Raw genomic sequence first — 12,774 nt, 5'->3', positions numbered from 1 at the left:
AACAAACTTGACCACCTAGAGCTCACCAATGCAGACACAGCGCTTACCTCATGGTTTGACATCACCAATAGTATAGCCAACACCACCTGTCCCCTACAATCCAAAAGTGTCTGCCCACAAAACAACAAGAGTAAGAAACCATGGTATTCCCAAGAGTTAAAAAATCTCAAACAACTCCTTCGGAAATCTGAAAAGATCTGGCGCAAGGATCCCTCACAAACGCACCTGGCACAATTTAAATCCTCCCTAAATCTCTATAGTGACAAACTTAACAAGACAAAGCGAGACTTCTATGCCAACAAAATTCATCAATTCCAATACAACCCTAAAGTATTATACGATTACGTGAATTCTCTCACTAAAACAGCTACCCCTCACATCCCTGATGTAGTAGCCAAATCCAAATGTGAAGAACTTGCCACATTCTTCCAAACCAAAGTCGACAATTTGCTATCCAAGTTCTCCTCCTCTGCCAATCCTACCAACCACTTCGAACCTAACATCAATCAAACAAAAACCAGCAATTACACCAATGCCCTCTCCTCCCTAGACTGCACTTCAACATTAGAAATAGAAACCTTTATCAAGAAAGCCAAACCTTCCACCCACCCATCTGATACCATACCCACTAAACATCTTCTTACAATACCCAACATCATTGCCAAACCTTTAACAAAAATCATCAACCTATCCATTAGCTCTGGACAGGTGCCGCTCTCCCTGAAGCAGGCAATAGTCAAACCTATTCTAAAGAAGCCCAAACTTGACCCTTCTGATCCAGCTAATTATCGCCCCCATATCCAATCTTCCATTCATCTCTAAACTACTTGAAAAAACTGTCAACAAGCAACTCACAGAATACCTAGAAGAAAATCATATCCTGGCCTCCGCACAATACGGTTTTCGAAAATCTCATAGCACTGAAACTCTTTTACTTTCCCTGACAGACCACATTATCAAAGGATTTGAGAAAGGGCAATCATACATTCTTGCCTTCCTTGACATCTCCTCCGCATTCGACACCGTTAGCCATCCCATTCTCCTACAGCGGCTAACTGAAATCGGTATTACAGGTGTTGCCCACAATTGGTTCAACTCCTACCTTAGTAATAGAGATTACAAAATCCAGCTAGGAAATCACGTATCCAAGGCCATCCCCCTCAACCGAGGTGTCCCTCAGGGATCCTCCCTATCCTCAACCCTATTCAATATTTACATTCTGCCCCTCTGTCACTTCCTCTCCAGTCTAAACCTCCCTCATTACATATATGCTGATGATGTTCAGCTGCTTATACCCATCACTGACTCCCTAGCAAAAACCATGGACTTCTGGAATGAAACCCTCCAGTCCATTAACAATCTCCTTTCCTCCATCCACCTTGCTCTTAATACCAATAAAACTGAAATTATGCTCATCTCACCCCAAAGCCAACCGATCCTCCCCCCTTTTCCTCAGTTCCAATTTACTCAACAAGTCCGTGATCTGGGTATCATTCTTGATGGTCACGTCACACTAAAGAAATTCATAAATAACATTCTAAAAGACGGCTTCTTTAAACTCCACACACTAAAAAAACTCAAACCCTTATTACATCCCCCCGATTTCCGTACAGTTCTCCAAACCACAATCTTCGAAAAAAAACCGACTACTGCAATTCCCTACTCCTCGGCCTACCTAATAATGCCATCCATCCCATTCAAATCTTACAAAACACCACAGCCCGGATCTTGACCAATTTACGTAGACATGACCATATTACACCTGTTCTAAAAGACCTACATTGGCTTCCAATTGCCTCCCGCATACAATATAAGGCTCTCTCTCTCATCCACAAAGCCCTATACAATCCCGAAATGAACTGGTTCAATGAATCCTTCCGTTTACACCAGTCTAATAAGCCCACCAGACTAGCACATCTAGCAACCATGCCTATCCCCTCTCCTAAACTCTATAAACTCACTTCCACAAGAGCCCGTGCACTATCGATAGCCGGGCCGACCCTCTGGAACAAAATGCCTGTTGAACTACGGCAAGAAGAATGCCTCAAATCTTTCAAGCGGAAGCTCAAGACCTGGCTCTTTGCAAAAGCATACACTTAATTTTTCACTATACCTCACCACTGTTCCCACTCTCCACACTCCTCCCCTGTTTCCCTTTCTTCCGCCCCACTCTCCCCTCCCTTTTCTCCCCCACCTTCTTTTCTTTCTCTCTGCCCCCCTCTTTCCTTGCTCTCCTCCCTTCTCTTCCCCATCTTATCTCCTAGCCTGATTAAAATTAACCTCATAGTTTTCTTTCTTTTGTACATATGTATATAATTGCAATTCTTGTATATAATTTTATTGCAAAACTTCCCATATTATTGTTCCCCCCTCTCGTTAATGCCTTGTTATCATGTTTTTTACTGTTCAATGTAAAGCGCCATGCCGTGCGTTTGTTTTTTGCGTTACAATGTGAACCGATATGATATCCTGGATGAATGTCGGTATATAAAAATTTTAAATAAATAAATAAATAAATAAATAAATAAATAAATTTCTTTTCACTAATAGAACGGGATTGTAACAAATTCAGGCATCCAGAGTATTTGGTATGGGTGTCTCGTGGGGTAGGTAGAAAGTCACTTTAAGGGAGGAGGTTGTAGAATCATCCTACCTTGGGGTTGTCCCGTTGCTGCAGACAGGAGGTCTAAACCAGAGCTGGGTTTTTTAGAAGGGTCTGAAACAGTTTCATCTAGAGATGTGCGGTCATTTGAAATGACTTTTTCTATGCCTTTTTTTTTTTTTTTTTTTTTTTTAAACAAAAATGACAGAATCCCCCCCACTCTTCTATTTCTTGTCAGTTTTTAATATTTTTATTTTTCAGATTTATCACTAAAAGTGTTCATGGTGCGAAACTACCGGACAATAAAGACAAGACAACACAATAAAGTCCATCAAATAGCTATCTCATTTACAACCTGAAACTAAAATGTTTTAGTGAGTGCCATTTGCAAAGAATACATACGAAAAACAAAATGAATTAAGTGAAAAATAAGAAAAACAAAATGAAAGGGAACTAAGCAGGAAACCTTTTTTTTTTTGCACGTGCACTCCTAGTGTTGCCTTCTCCACCAGACGTGGACAAGCCCTGTAAGTTCTTTCAGAGCTCTCGTCCGCCTTTAATATGGTGGACCACTCAAGTTTGGTTCAGCGCTGCTCTGCCAAGGGATTGCAGGGGAAGGTGGTAGAATGGATCTCATCTTTTCTGAATGGAAAGCCTCCAATGGTGAGAGATAAATGGTTCCAGGACTTCTCCCAGCCTTTAGGAAGCTTGATCTGCTCTCTGTGTGCTGATCCCACTGGGAAAAGACTGGAAGGGGCTTTACAGGAGCTGAACCATAGAGATCACTCCAGCTTGACTTACTCAGAGTAAATTAGTGCTAAACCATTCTGAGATTCTCCAATTGGGAGTCCGAAATCCCAGGGAGCCACCGATAGTTATTAAAGTCAGGATCAAGCATCAAGTTTGGAGAAGGCGAAAGGTCTGGGTGTGATTCGGGAATCCAAACACAATGGTTTTATTTATTTATTTCATTCAAATTTTTATATACCGGCATTCGAGACAGCAGTCACATCGTGCTGGTTCACATAAAACAGGGGTGCATAGTAAACATAACTATAACAATGGTGCTGAAAAGGCAGTTACATATAACAGGGTGATAAGAACTTGGCTGAGAAGGAAGGGAAAGGACAGGATTAATTCACACAGGTAAACGATAGAAGATATGGTTAATCAAGATATGGTTAATCAAGGTGTGGTTGGAGATTAGTTGACCATGTTGGTGTCCGGGAAAGCTTGTATGAATATCCAGGTCTTTAGACTTTTTTTGAAGGTTGAGATGCATGGTTCTGTTCTGAGATTTGAGGGGATGGAGTTCCATAACGGTGGAATGGCTGTAGAGAAAGCCCGATCTCTTAGTGTGCAGTGTCTGGTAGATTTGGACGGTGGTACCTGTAGTGATCCTTTGTATGCATCTCTTGTCGGTCTTGACGAATTGTGTAGTCGGAGAGGGATCTGTATGTCAATGGGAGCCAGTTGGTGGATGATTTTGTATGTGGTAAGAATGGCCTTGTATATTATTCTAAAGTGTATAGGTAGCCAATGGAGGCTCTTTAGAATGGGGGTTATGTGGTCCCTTCTCCTGGTATTTGTCAGAATTCGTGCAGCTGCATTTTGCACCATCTGAAGCGGTTTGGTGTATGAAGCGGGAAGGCCGAGTAGGATGGTGTTACAATAGTCTAATTTTGAAAAGATGATTGCTTGTAGAATAGTTCTGAAATCTTGGGCATGGAAAAGAGGTCTAATTCTTTTCAGCACTTGTAGTTGGTAGAAACAGTCTTTGGTGGTTTTGTTAATGGTGGCTTTGAAATTCAGGCGATTATCAATTAGGACTCCTAGGTCTCTCACTTGTGTGATTGTTGGCGTGGCTTGTTGTGCAGAGGTGATGGTGCTATTTTCTGAGGCGATGAGCAGGAGTTCAGTTTTGCCGGAATTTAATATCAGGTTTAGGTTGGTGAGGAGGAGTTTAATTTTTTGAAGGCATGTGTCCCAGTAAGCCAGAGTTTTTGCGAAGGAATCCTTAATGGGTATCAGGACCTGTATATCGTCCGCGTAAAGGAAGTGTTTGAGGTTGAGGTCGGTGAGAAGTTGGCATAACGGTATAAGGTAAATGTTAAATAAAGTAGGAGACAGGGAGGACCCCTGTGGGACTCCTACTGACGACGGGTGTTGAGAGGATTCTTTGTTCTGTATCTTGACCTTGTATCCTCTATTGCTGAGAAATGATATGAACCAAGATAGTGCTGTGCCTGAGATACCTATGGAGGTTAACTGGTTAATGAGTAAGGAATGATTGACGGTGTCAAAGGCTGAAGAAAGGTCCAGTAGGATCAGTAAGAAGGCTTGACCTTTATCGAGGCCCAGGATGAGGTGATCTGTTAAGGAAATGAGGAGGGACTCTGTGCTTAGTGTTTTGCGGAAACCGTATTGTGATGGGTATAGGAGGTTATTTTCTTCAATGTAGTTTGAGAGTCGGGTGTTCACCAATTTCTCCATAATCTTAGCTATGAAGGGGAGGTTGGCGATCGGTCGGTAGTTGTTTGGGTCATTAGGATCTAGATTAGGTTTCTTGAGTAATGGTTTGAGAGAGGCCAATTTTAGGTCATCTGGGTAAGATCCTTGTGTTATAGAGCAATTTATGATGTCTGACAGGGATTTGGAGATGGAGTCAGGAATTGATAGAAGTAATTTCGAGGTTGCGAGGTCAAATCAGGCGATATTTTGGAACCCGAGACTGGTAAGGAAACTTCAGCCCTTTTTTTTTTTTTGGATCCGATGGCTTTGAAGAAGATGGTTTATTCTCTCTATCAGGCCGATGCAATATCGACGTGCGTAAAACGGGCGCTCAGGCTCTCCTAACACGCGCTGATCCACCTCTCCCGGGTGCCTGATTTAATATTAAAATTAGCTGTCGTGGTAAAAAGGAGGTGCTGGGGGGGGAAATTGTGCATCCCTAGCGCTGCCTTGGCATCGGGCGCCCGGGAGAGGTGGCTGTCAGTGTGGGTTAGGAAACGCTCGCTCAATACGAGCGTCCGTTTTCTCTCGCTGCCAGCACAATATACACAGCCTGGACTTGTGGGGGTGCAGTGGGCGCCCTGAAATTTTTTTTTTTAAGCACATTTTTTTTTCACGTGATTCCGTTTTCTGTGGTTCCTCCTGCTTAGTATCACAACGATGCTAGCAGGAGAGATCATAGAAAGCAGGAATTTTGGGTGTTTTGCAATGAGCCCTTCGGCACGGCAGACCTCTCCTCCAGCCTCGGGCTGTGTAAAATTTGCCACATGGCAAGGGCGCATTGGCCGCGCGGTAAATTCTTTGCATCACAGGGATTAGCTAATAGCTATTAGCTACGCGCTTGACTGGACGCACGTTTTGGAGGCGCTAATCCCTGTTTTGCATGGGGGGGTTATGGACGTGCGCCCAAAACACGCGTTCAATTGAAAGTCTGACCAATGATTACTTAGAAGGCTATGAAGGCATCTTTATGCTCGTAGACTCTATTATGAGGTCTTTTTAAACTTTAATTTCTGAGGTAATGCTCATGGGTTAACAAATTGCATTATTACTATATAACCAGAGGTCCACAATTTGGTTGAGTATTGTAACGGTGACAACAAACCAGCAAAACTGAGTATTCAGCTGAAAGCCTTGGAAGGATGAACTTGTTCTGGTCCAAAACTTAAAGTCAATTTATTACAAAAGACAGGGCAACCCCCCAAAGACAGCCCACTATGTTTTCTCCATGCAAAGCCTAAATTAATCACAGATATTCTTGACATATAAAAGGTGGGAACATCTGAGGTAGCTGTGTCAGCGTAGCTCGATAACTGACATCAGATGAATTACTGTATTCCTCCGCTCTCGGGAAGTGGTTGTGCAGACCTCAGCACAGATGAGAAGAATGAAGCTTCACACGCTGCTTAGTGAAGCCAACCAAAGTTTTAGATCAAGATCTTATGAGTTGGATAGATAGTGACCAGTTATCCAGAAGATTTCTCTCTCACACTCTCTCACACACACGTACTCCAATTTTCTCCTTCTGAGCAGAGGAGTTATGACAAAGGGATTCAACCAATCAATTCGTAAAGAGTTAGATGTCAACCATTGTCTAGGAGTTGCATCACACCCATTAAGCAAGCAACAATTCTGGAAGCAGTATGGAAAGCTTCCTGATAAGAGCTGGATGACAATGAGGAAGGAGAGGGGCTGGGTATGATGGCCTCCTGATGAAAGACAGCCCTGTGGAACGGAATCCATACAGGGTGGCTCTATGATGCCGAGTAGTAAGAGGACGGTCTGGGCACGATGGCCTCCTGATGAGAACCCGAAGGGGGATCAGTGGCAGAGAGATAAGACCGAGCCTTCTGGCTCTCATGCTGATGGCACATTATGTGGAGGGGACTAGCAACAAAAACGAATGCAGGATGAGACCATAATGAATGAAACAAAGGATTCAGAGCGCTGTTTACGGAATACATTTCCCTTTTGAACAAAGTATTGTGCTTGCCATGCTGTCCACTTCAGTATGCAGAAATAAGGGTCAACAAAGAGGATGTAGGTGGGACTTACTCAATACATCCGTGATGAGCTTTCTTTCCAGAACAATGCTCCCTTTGCCTGATGAAAGGCGCATGGCTGGCAGGAGCTCCTCGCGACGTATTGAATTAATCCAATGAAAAGGTCTCACCTACAACCTTATTTCTGCTTTTTAAACAATAAATTGTGAGGTTTTTGGTTTTTTTTACCTACCCTCCCTTGATATAATCCAGGAACGTGTACTCCGACTCCACGGTGAAAGAGAGCAGCGTTACCTGGGGAGCAGGAGAGAGGGAGTTACCACCCTACATTTTGTCCAGCCACAGGTGATGACATGAAAACAGTGGCCAAAAGAGGAGGAGACCTGGCCATATGTACCCTGCAGCGATCGTACCTTCCTTTGATCTAACTTTGCAAAATTCTCCTCTGTTCACCAGAAACTGAAACAGCACAGCTGGGGGGGCACAAGCGTTCCACTATTACCACTGGCCGAGCAGCACGATTAACCGCCCTGAGCCCACAATATTTTCATTCTAGATTGCAAGTCGCATAGATCAAATTCTAAGGCTGCCTGCTAGCAGCAGTTTAGTCACTTGTTATATAATAAACGTGAGAAATACTATAAGCCAGATAGGGTTGGATGGCTCGGTGAACTGTTGCAGGGGAAAAAAACAAACCTATTCTTATCTCCAAAATCACCATCACAGCCGGCGCCCTGGTGGACATTAGCAAAATCATTCTGCATTTTCATAGTGCTGCAACAACCAGGTCATACTGTGCCAAACACATGGTTAAAAGAAAATGCTTGCACACAAAAAGACATCAAAGGTCGGTAATTGTCCAGAGTATAAAATTAACAATTACAGTTATTCAATTTTAGTGAAGTCTCCAAAAAAATAACTGGTCAGAGGTAAAAGACCAGAGGGCAAGGCCCCCATTGCCTGAGAAAAATTCCAGGGAGATGGGATGCTGGTTTAAATTGCCCTCTTATAGGCAGGAGACACATTGGAAGGACACTGTATTGGAGAGGACGTACAAAGTGGCTTGTCTGTAGCACACACGCATTTTGTTGCGATGAGTAGAGGATTTTGGTCTTCTGTGCTGGTCACCTGATGCCTCTCGTAAGCATCAAATTCACTATACCAAAAAAAAAAAAAAAAGGTCACTTACCGTCCCCGAATGAACATATTTCTTTTTCTTCATCTTCTTTCTTGGATTTATTACCTAAAAGGAAAGAAGAAGAAATGGAGATGTTTGGAACCCAGAACCTACTGCAAGTGATGTAAACGGAGGAGGATGGGTAAGCATCAAGCTTCTCTCAGTCCTGGTGATCAACAAGTCTCCACAGTGCCTTTCATGCAAGTCACATCCCGGTATGCTTGTTGGCCCACAAGGAGCAGCAGCAGTCAAGGCTGAAGCTCATGCAAAGGAAAGACAAATTAAAGGAATCGGGGAGGCAGCGTGAACTTCCTGAAGATCCATCAGTTAGTAAAACTGTTAGGGTTGAATTGTTACACGTTTTGTAGACTTGCCTGTATCCCTCAGGTTCAGCCATCTGGTGGTTTATTAAAACCAGAGTGACTGCTTGATATATTACATCACTCTGCAGCCGGTTCATTATTATATAATTTTTCAGATAAGGATCCAGACCACTCCGAAATGTAAACGAAAGTTGCTAGCAAATTAACAGTTGAGTAAACAGACTTTGAAAAAAAGTCCATAACTTGTGATGACAAGGCCTCACTCCTATAATTCTGGCTACATCCATGAGCCCTCTTTTTGGTCAAACCACAATATGACCACATCCCCTCCTCTCTCTGCATCTTGACCTGGATTATAGTTTCCATTTGTAAATATGAATGCCATCAGTTCTCTTTATGCAAGAAGAGATCAGCCCTTCATCCCACAGAACCAAATGGCACTCTCATGTCTTTGGATGGGGCCACTGTAATTAGAACTAAGTCTCTCCTTCGTTAGTAATCATCAAAGTATGGTTTTGATAAGGTCGTGATGACGCCCATCAACAGGGCCATTCCTAATTGATTCAATTGTGTTTAGGAAGATTTGCTGCCTCTGGGCAAAGGAAGCCGATTACCCACAAAATGTGTCACACTATGGTCAAGAGACATCCAAATACTGCGTGAAATAGAATACTGGGAGAGAAACTTTTACAAAATTACTTTACAAATCCCTTGGTTTAATGAGGTGCTATAGGCTGGAATCCCTGCACCTATGACAATATATTTATTCTGGGCTCAAAACAACCAAAATCTATTTTGGTCCCAGATGGGAAACTAGCCTGAAATATTTGGGTTTTGCCAAATAGCAGCTGTTGTAAAAGCTAATATTTATCAAAAATGTTTGGAACATTCTGAAAAAAATATAATTTGGAGCACAGAGGAGACAGAATCACCATTGGCCTTTCACTAACGCACTCCCACACTTGCTCTCAAAGACCGATACGCCCACATGTTTGCCTCTCGGAGCCTTGAGACCCACGTACACAGTATCTACCCTCCTGCTCCAGGCTGGAATAAGAGCAGGGCAGGGCACTGACTACCATGTGGCTCCTGTAACTTCCCGTAAGAGCAATTTTGATATTTTGAAATCTTTTTATGCTTTGAGGAAAAAATATCGGATAATTAATCCTCTCCTTTTATTCACTCACACACAAAAACACTTCAAATTAAAACCCTTCCCCTATGAGGGCACCAGGTCAGGTTTGGGAAGCCCTGGGCTGAGGTTTCCCCCCCTGAGGAGAAATACTTTTAAAGGGGTTAGTGATGTTTTCCCCTCAATGGATTGTGGTGCTAAGCTTTAAGAATCACTTTGGACTACCTAGCACATATATTACCCTCCACATCAGGCATAGCATTGCTCTGATCTTCGCCTATCCCTAGATATCCTCCCTCAGTCCCCGTCACCCAGCATGCAAACCATTTTACACATACAATACCTCTCAGCTGCTCAGTCCCACAGAGCCCCAGGACTGGGAGGATATTAAGGGACGCACACAGTACAGGCATAATGACCATCTGCAGGCGCTTCTATCCCTTCTATCTCACAGACAGACGCAGGACTGTCTTTTTTTTTTTAATGTATCAGGGTTGGCAGCTGTTGACAGCAAAGCAACTTTGCACCCAGGGGAAAAAAAAAAAAGCAAAAACTGTTTCTAAATCCTGGATCCAAAGGTGTTAATCTGAGCTGGAAAAAGGGAGAGGGGGTTTGATTTGAAGTGTTCTGTTTTTTAATGCCTTGGCTACGACCTTCGTGCCTGCACTTCTTAAACAAGTGGAAATGAGCAGACGTAATCCCGGAGAATGTTAAGTGCAGGATGATTGCTGGGATCAGGGCTTGGTAAGGATCATCAACATTTCCTGAGGGAGCTGCGAGCCCCCCCCCCCCCCCCCCCCCCCGGCAGTGCTCTGCACTCTTCCAACAGAAGTGAGCTGGGAAGAAGGGGCAAAACGATTACCAACCCAACTGCTCTCCCAACCTATTTGTCACATTCAGTTCTGGTGCACTTATCAGGACTTTCCCGTGCAATTAAAGCCATGCACACAAAACCCATTAAAAATCCGCTTTCAAAATGGCCAGGAGCTGCCCCGTTGCTCTATAGTGTATGACTTGGGTGAGCCTCAACTTCCCCCTATGGTGCAGTGTTTCAGACACGCTCAGGGCTTCCCAAACCTGTCCTGGGGACCCCACAGATTTATTGTTAGCATATGCAGATTTATCTCATGCATATTCATTGTGCATATCCTGAAACCCGACTGGCTGTGGGGTCCCCAGGACAGGTTTGGGAAGCCCTGGGCTTATCCTGCACCATTTTAATATATAGATGTATATTCCTTTTCCATTGTAGGCTCCATCCCAATTTCTGAACAGATTCAGTGTGCAGCTTCCCTTTTCAACATTATTTTAATTATTTTGAGGGATTAGGTGGGGTGGTGGGGGGATTTGGGGGAACACCCAGATAATTTTAGGACTGCTTTGAGGCAGTGGTTGCCATGCCAGTCCTCGAGGCCCACTCAGCCAGGCTGCAGATATAAATATATATACATTCATTGTAGATGTCCTTAAAACCAGAATGGCTAAATGGGGGTCAAGGAATATGCTGGGAGTCACTGGACTAGAAAGGTGAGGAGGAAAATCAGTGAACAAGTGGCTTTTATTATCTCGCAAAAGAGAGCTGTTCCTTCAGTTTGGAGTCTGAGGCCTGCAAATGTAATTCCTAGGATTTACAACTGAAAAAAAATAAATAAATAAGCAAGGGATGTGAAATCCTCCAATGTGGTGGTAGCAGTGAGATCGGTAAAGATGAGGAAGTTATTACCCTCTTGAGGAGAAGGGAATGTGATGGGATGGAGACGTAGGACTAATTTAGTGGTTCCCATTACCGGGCTACATGACAGAGGCAAAGTCAGGTAGCGCCATTTTGGAAAATGGCAGTGACCGTGCCCGGGTCTGGGGGACGTCCTGGGCACTTTTGCCCAGCAGCAAGCCTTAATTTGAGGTAATGGGGGAAGGAGGGGGTCTGGGGGGGGGGGGGGGGGGATTGACTATACATCAATGATTTTTTTTTTTTTGCACTTGGAGGGTTCAGGGGGATGGGGGACTACTATACACCAATGATTAATTTTTAAAATTTGGGGTTGGCGGGAAGGAAAGGGTCCGGGAGGGTCCAACCTTGTACATTTCTTATGCAAAGGGAGAGTGAGGGGGGGGGGGGGGGGAGGCACCCTGAGGCCTGTATCTATTCTGTGTGGAGGGGGCTGAGCCGTGGTCGCACGGACATGCCGGTCTAGTTTTACACTATACCGGACGGGGCTGCCTCGATTGGTGGCCCGGTGGGGGGTCATGTTGACCCTCTGACACTTTTTTTTTTTTTAACAACTGGTTCATTTAAATCTACTGTGAGAGCCTCGGGACCCGCGTCAGGGTCTCAAAGCTCCCGAGGTAGATTTATGATTTTACAAAAGGTGTAGACAAAATAACACCGCTGACAAATTATTTTATTTAGATAGGATTAGCTACGTATGAGCTGCTTTGCATGGATTTGCAAAATTCATGCATGCAAGTACCACGGGAAGGATTCTAGGCCATTTTATGTAAATCGTCATGATAGGGCTACATCGCGTGATATACGCTGTTTATCGTGCGTTATAGCTCTCACCGCAGTTTGATGAATCTCCCTATCAGACTGAAAAGCCTCCGGGGACAGGGAGATACCTGCGGACCTGCATGCAACTCGCCTTGAGCTACCAATGAAAAGGCGAGAGCTACATTTAAATAAGATACACAAGCTTGGAACCCCAAGAGGGGATGCCCTTAGCTGAATGCCACTCCTCTAAAAATTTCCCATCGGATCAGGTCCCTCTCTGGAAGAAGAGCCTGAAACCCCTCCGAACTCACCTCATACACGTTGAACTGACTCTGTCCTCTGGCGAGCTCCCGGTAACTGGTGGTAAATTCCCCAATGAAATCGTGGCTGCAAGGCAAAGGCAAGGGCCTAGGTTAGAGGTACGCTGCCGACACAGTTACTCAGAGCCTGCTTTATCCTGCCCCCTGTCCTGTCATCTCCCCCTCCCTGCTCCGAAGGTGAAGCACTTTCAAATGCTATTTTGTGGGACGTTCAG

General features: G+C 44.1%; 1 protein-coding gene across 2 annotated transcripts in view; it reads right to left on the bottom strand.

Annotated features, from left to right (window-relative positions):
* CPNE5 (copine 5) overlaps positions 1–12,774 on the bottom strand; it is a 174,219-nt gene that overhangs the window by 42,666 nt on the left and 118,779 nt on the right. For both annotated transcript variants that reach the window (XM_029573398.1, XM_029573399.1), the window contains exons 12-14: positions 12,551–12,626; positions 8,306–8,359; positions 7,349–7,410 (exon numbers count right to left, since the gene is read on the bottom strand). In XM_029573398.1, coding sequence (XP_029429258.1) covers positions 7,349–7,410; positions 8,306–8,359; positions 12,551–12,626 — 192 coding nt within the window. The remainder of the gene's footprint in view (positions 1–7,348; positions 7,411–8,305; positions 8,360–12,550; positions 12,627–12,774) is intronic.

This window comes from Rhinatrema bivittatum, chromosome 12, assembly GCF_901001135.1.
Source record: "Rhinatrema bivittatum chromosome 12, aRhiBiv1.1, whole genome shotgun sequence".
In the NCBI taxonomy this organism is placed as follows: Eukaryota; Metazoa; Chordata; class Amphibia; order Gymnophiona; family Rhinatrematidae; genus Rhinatrema; species Rhinatrema bivittatum.
This window is presented reverse-complemented; position numbering and strand designations above follow the sequence as displayed.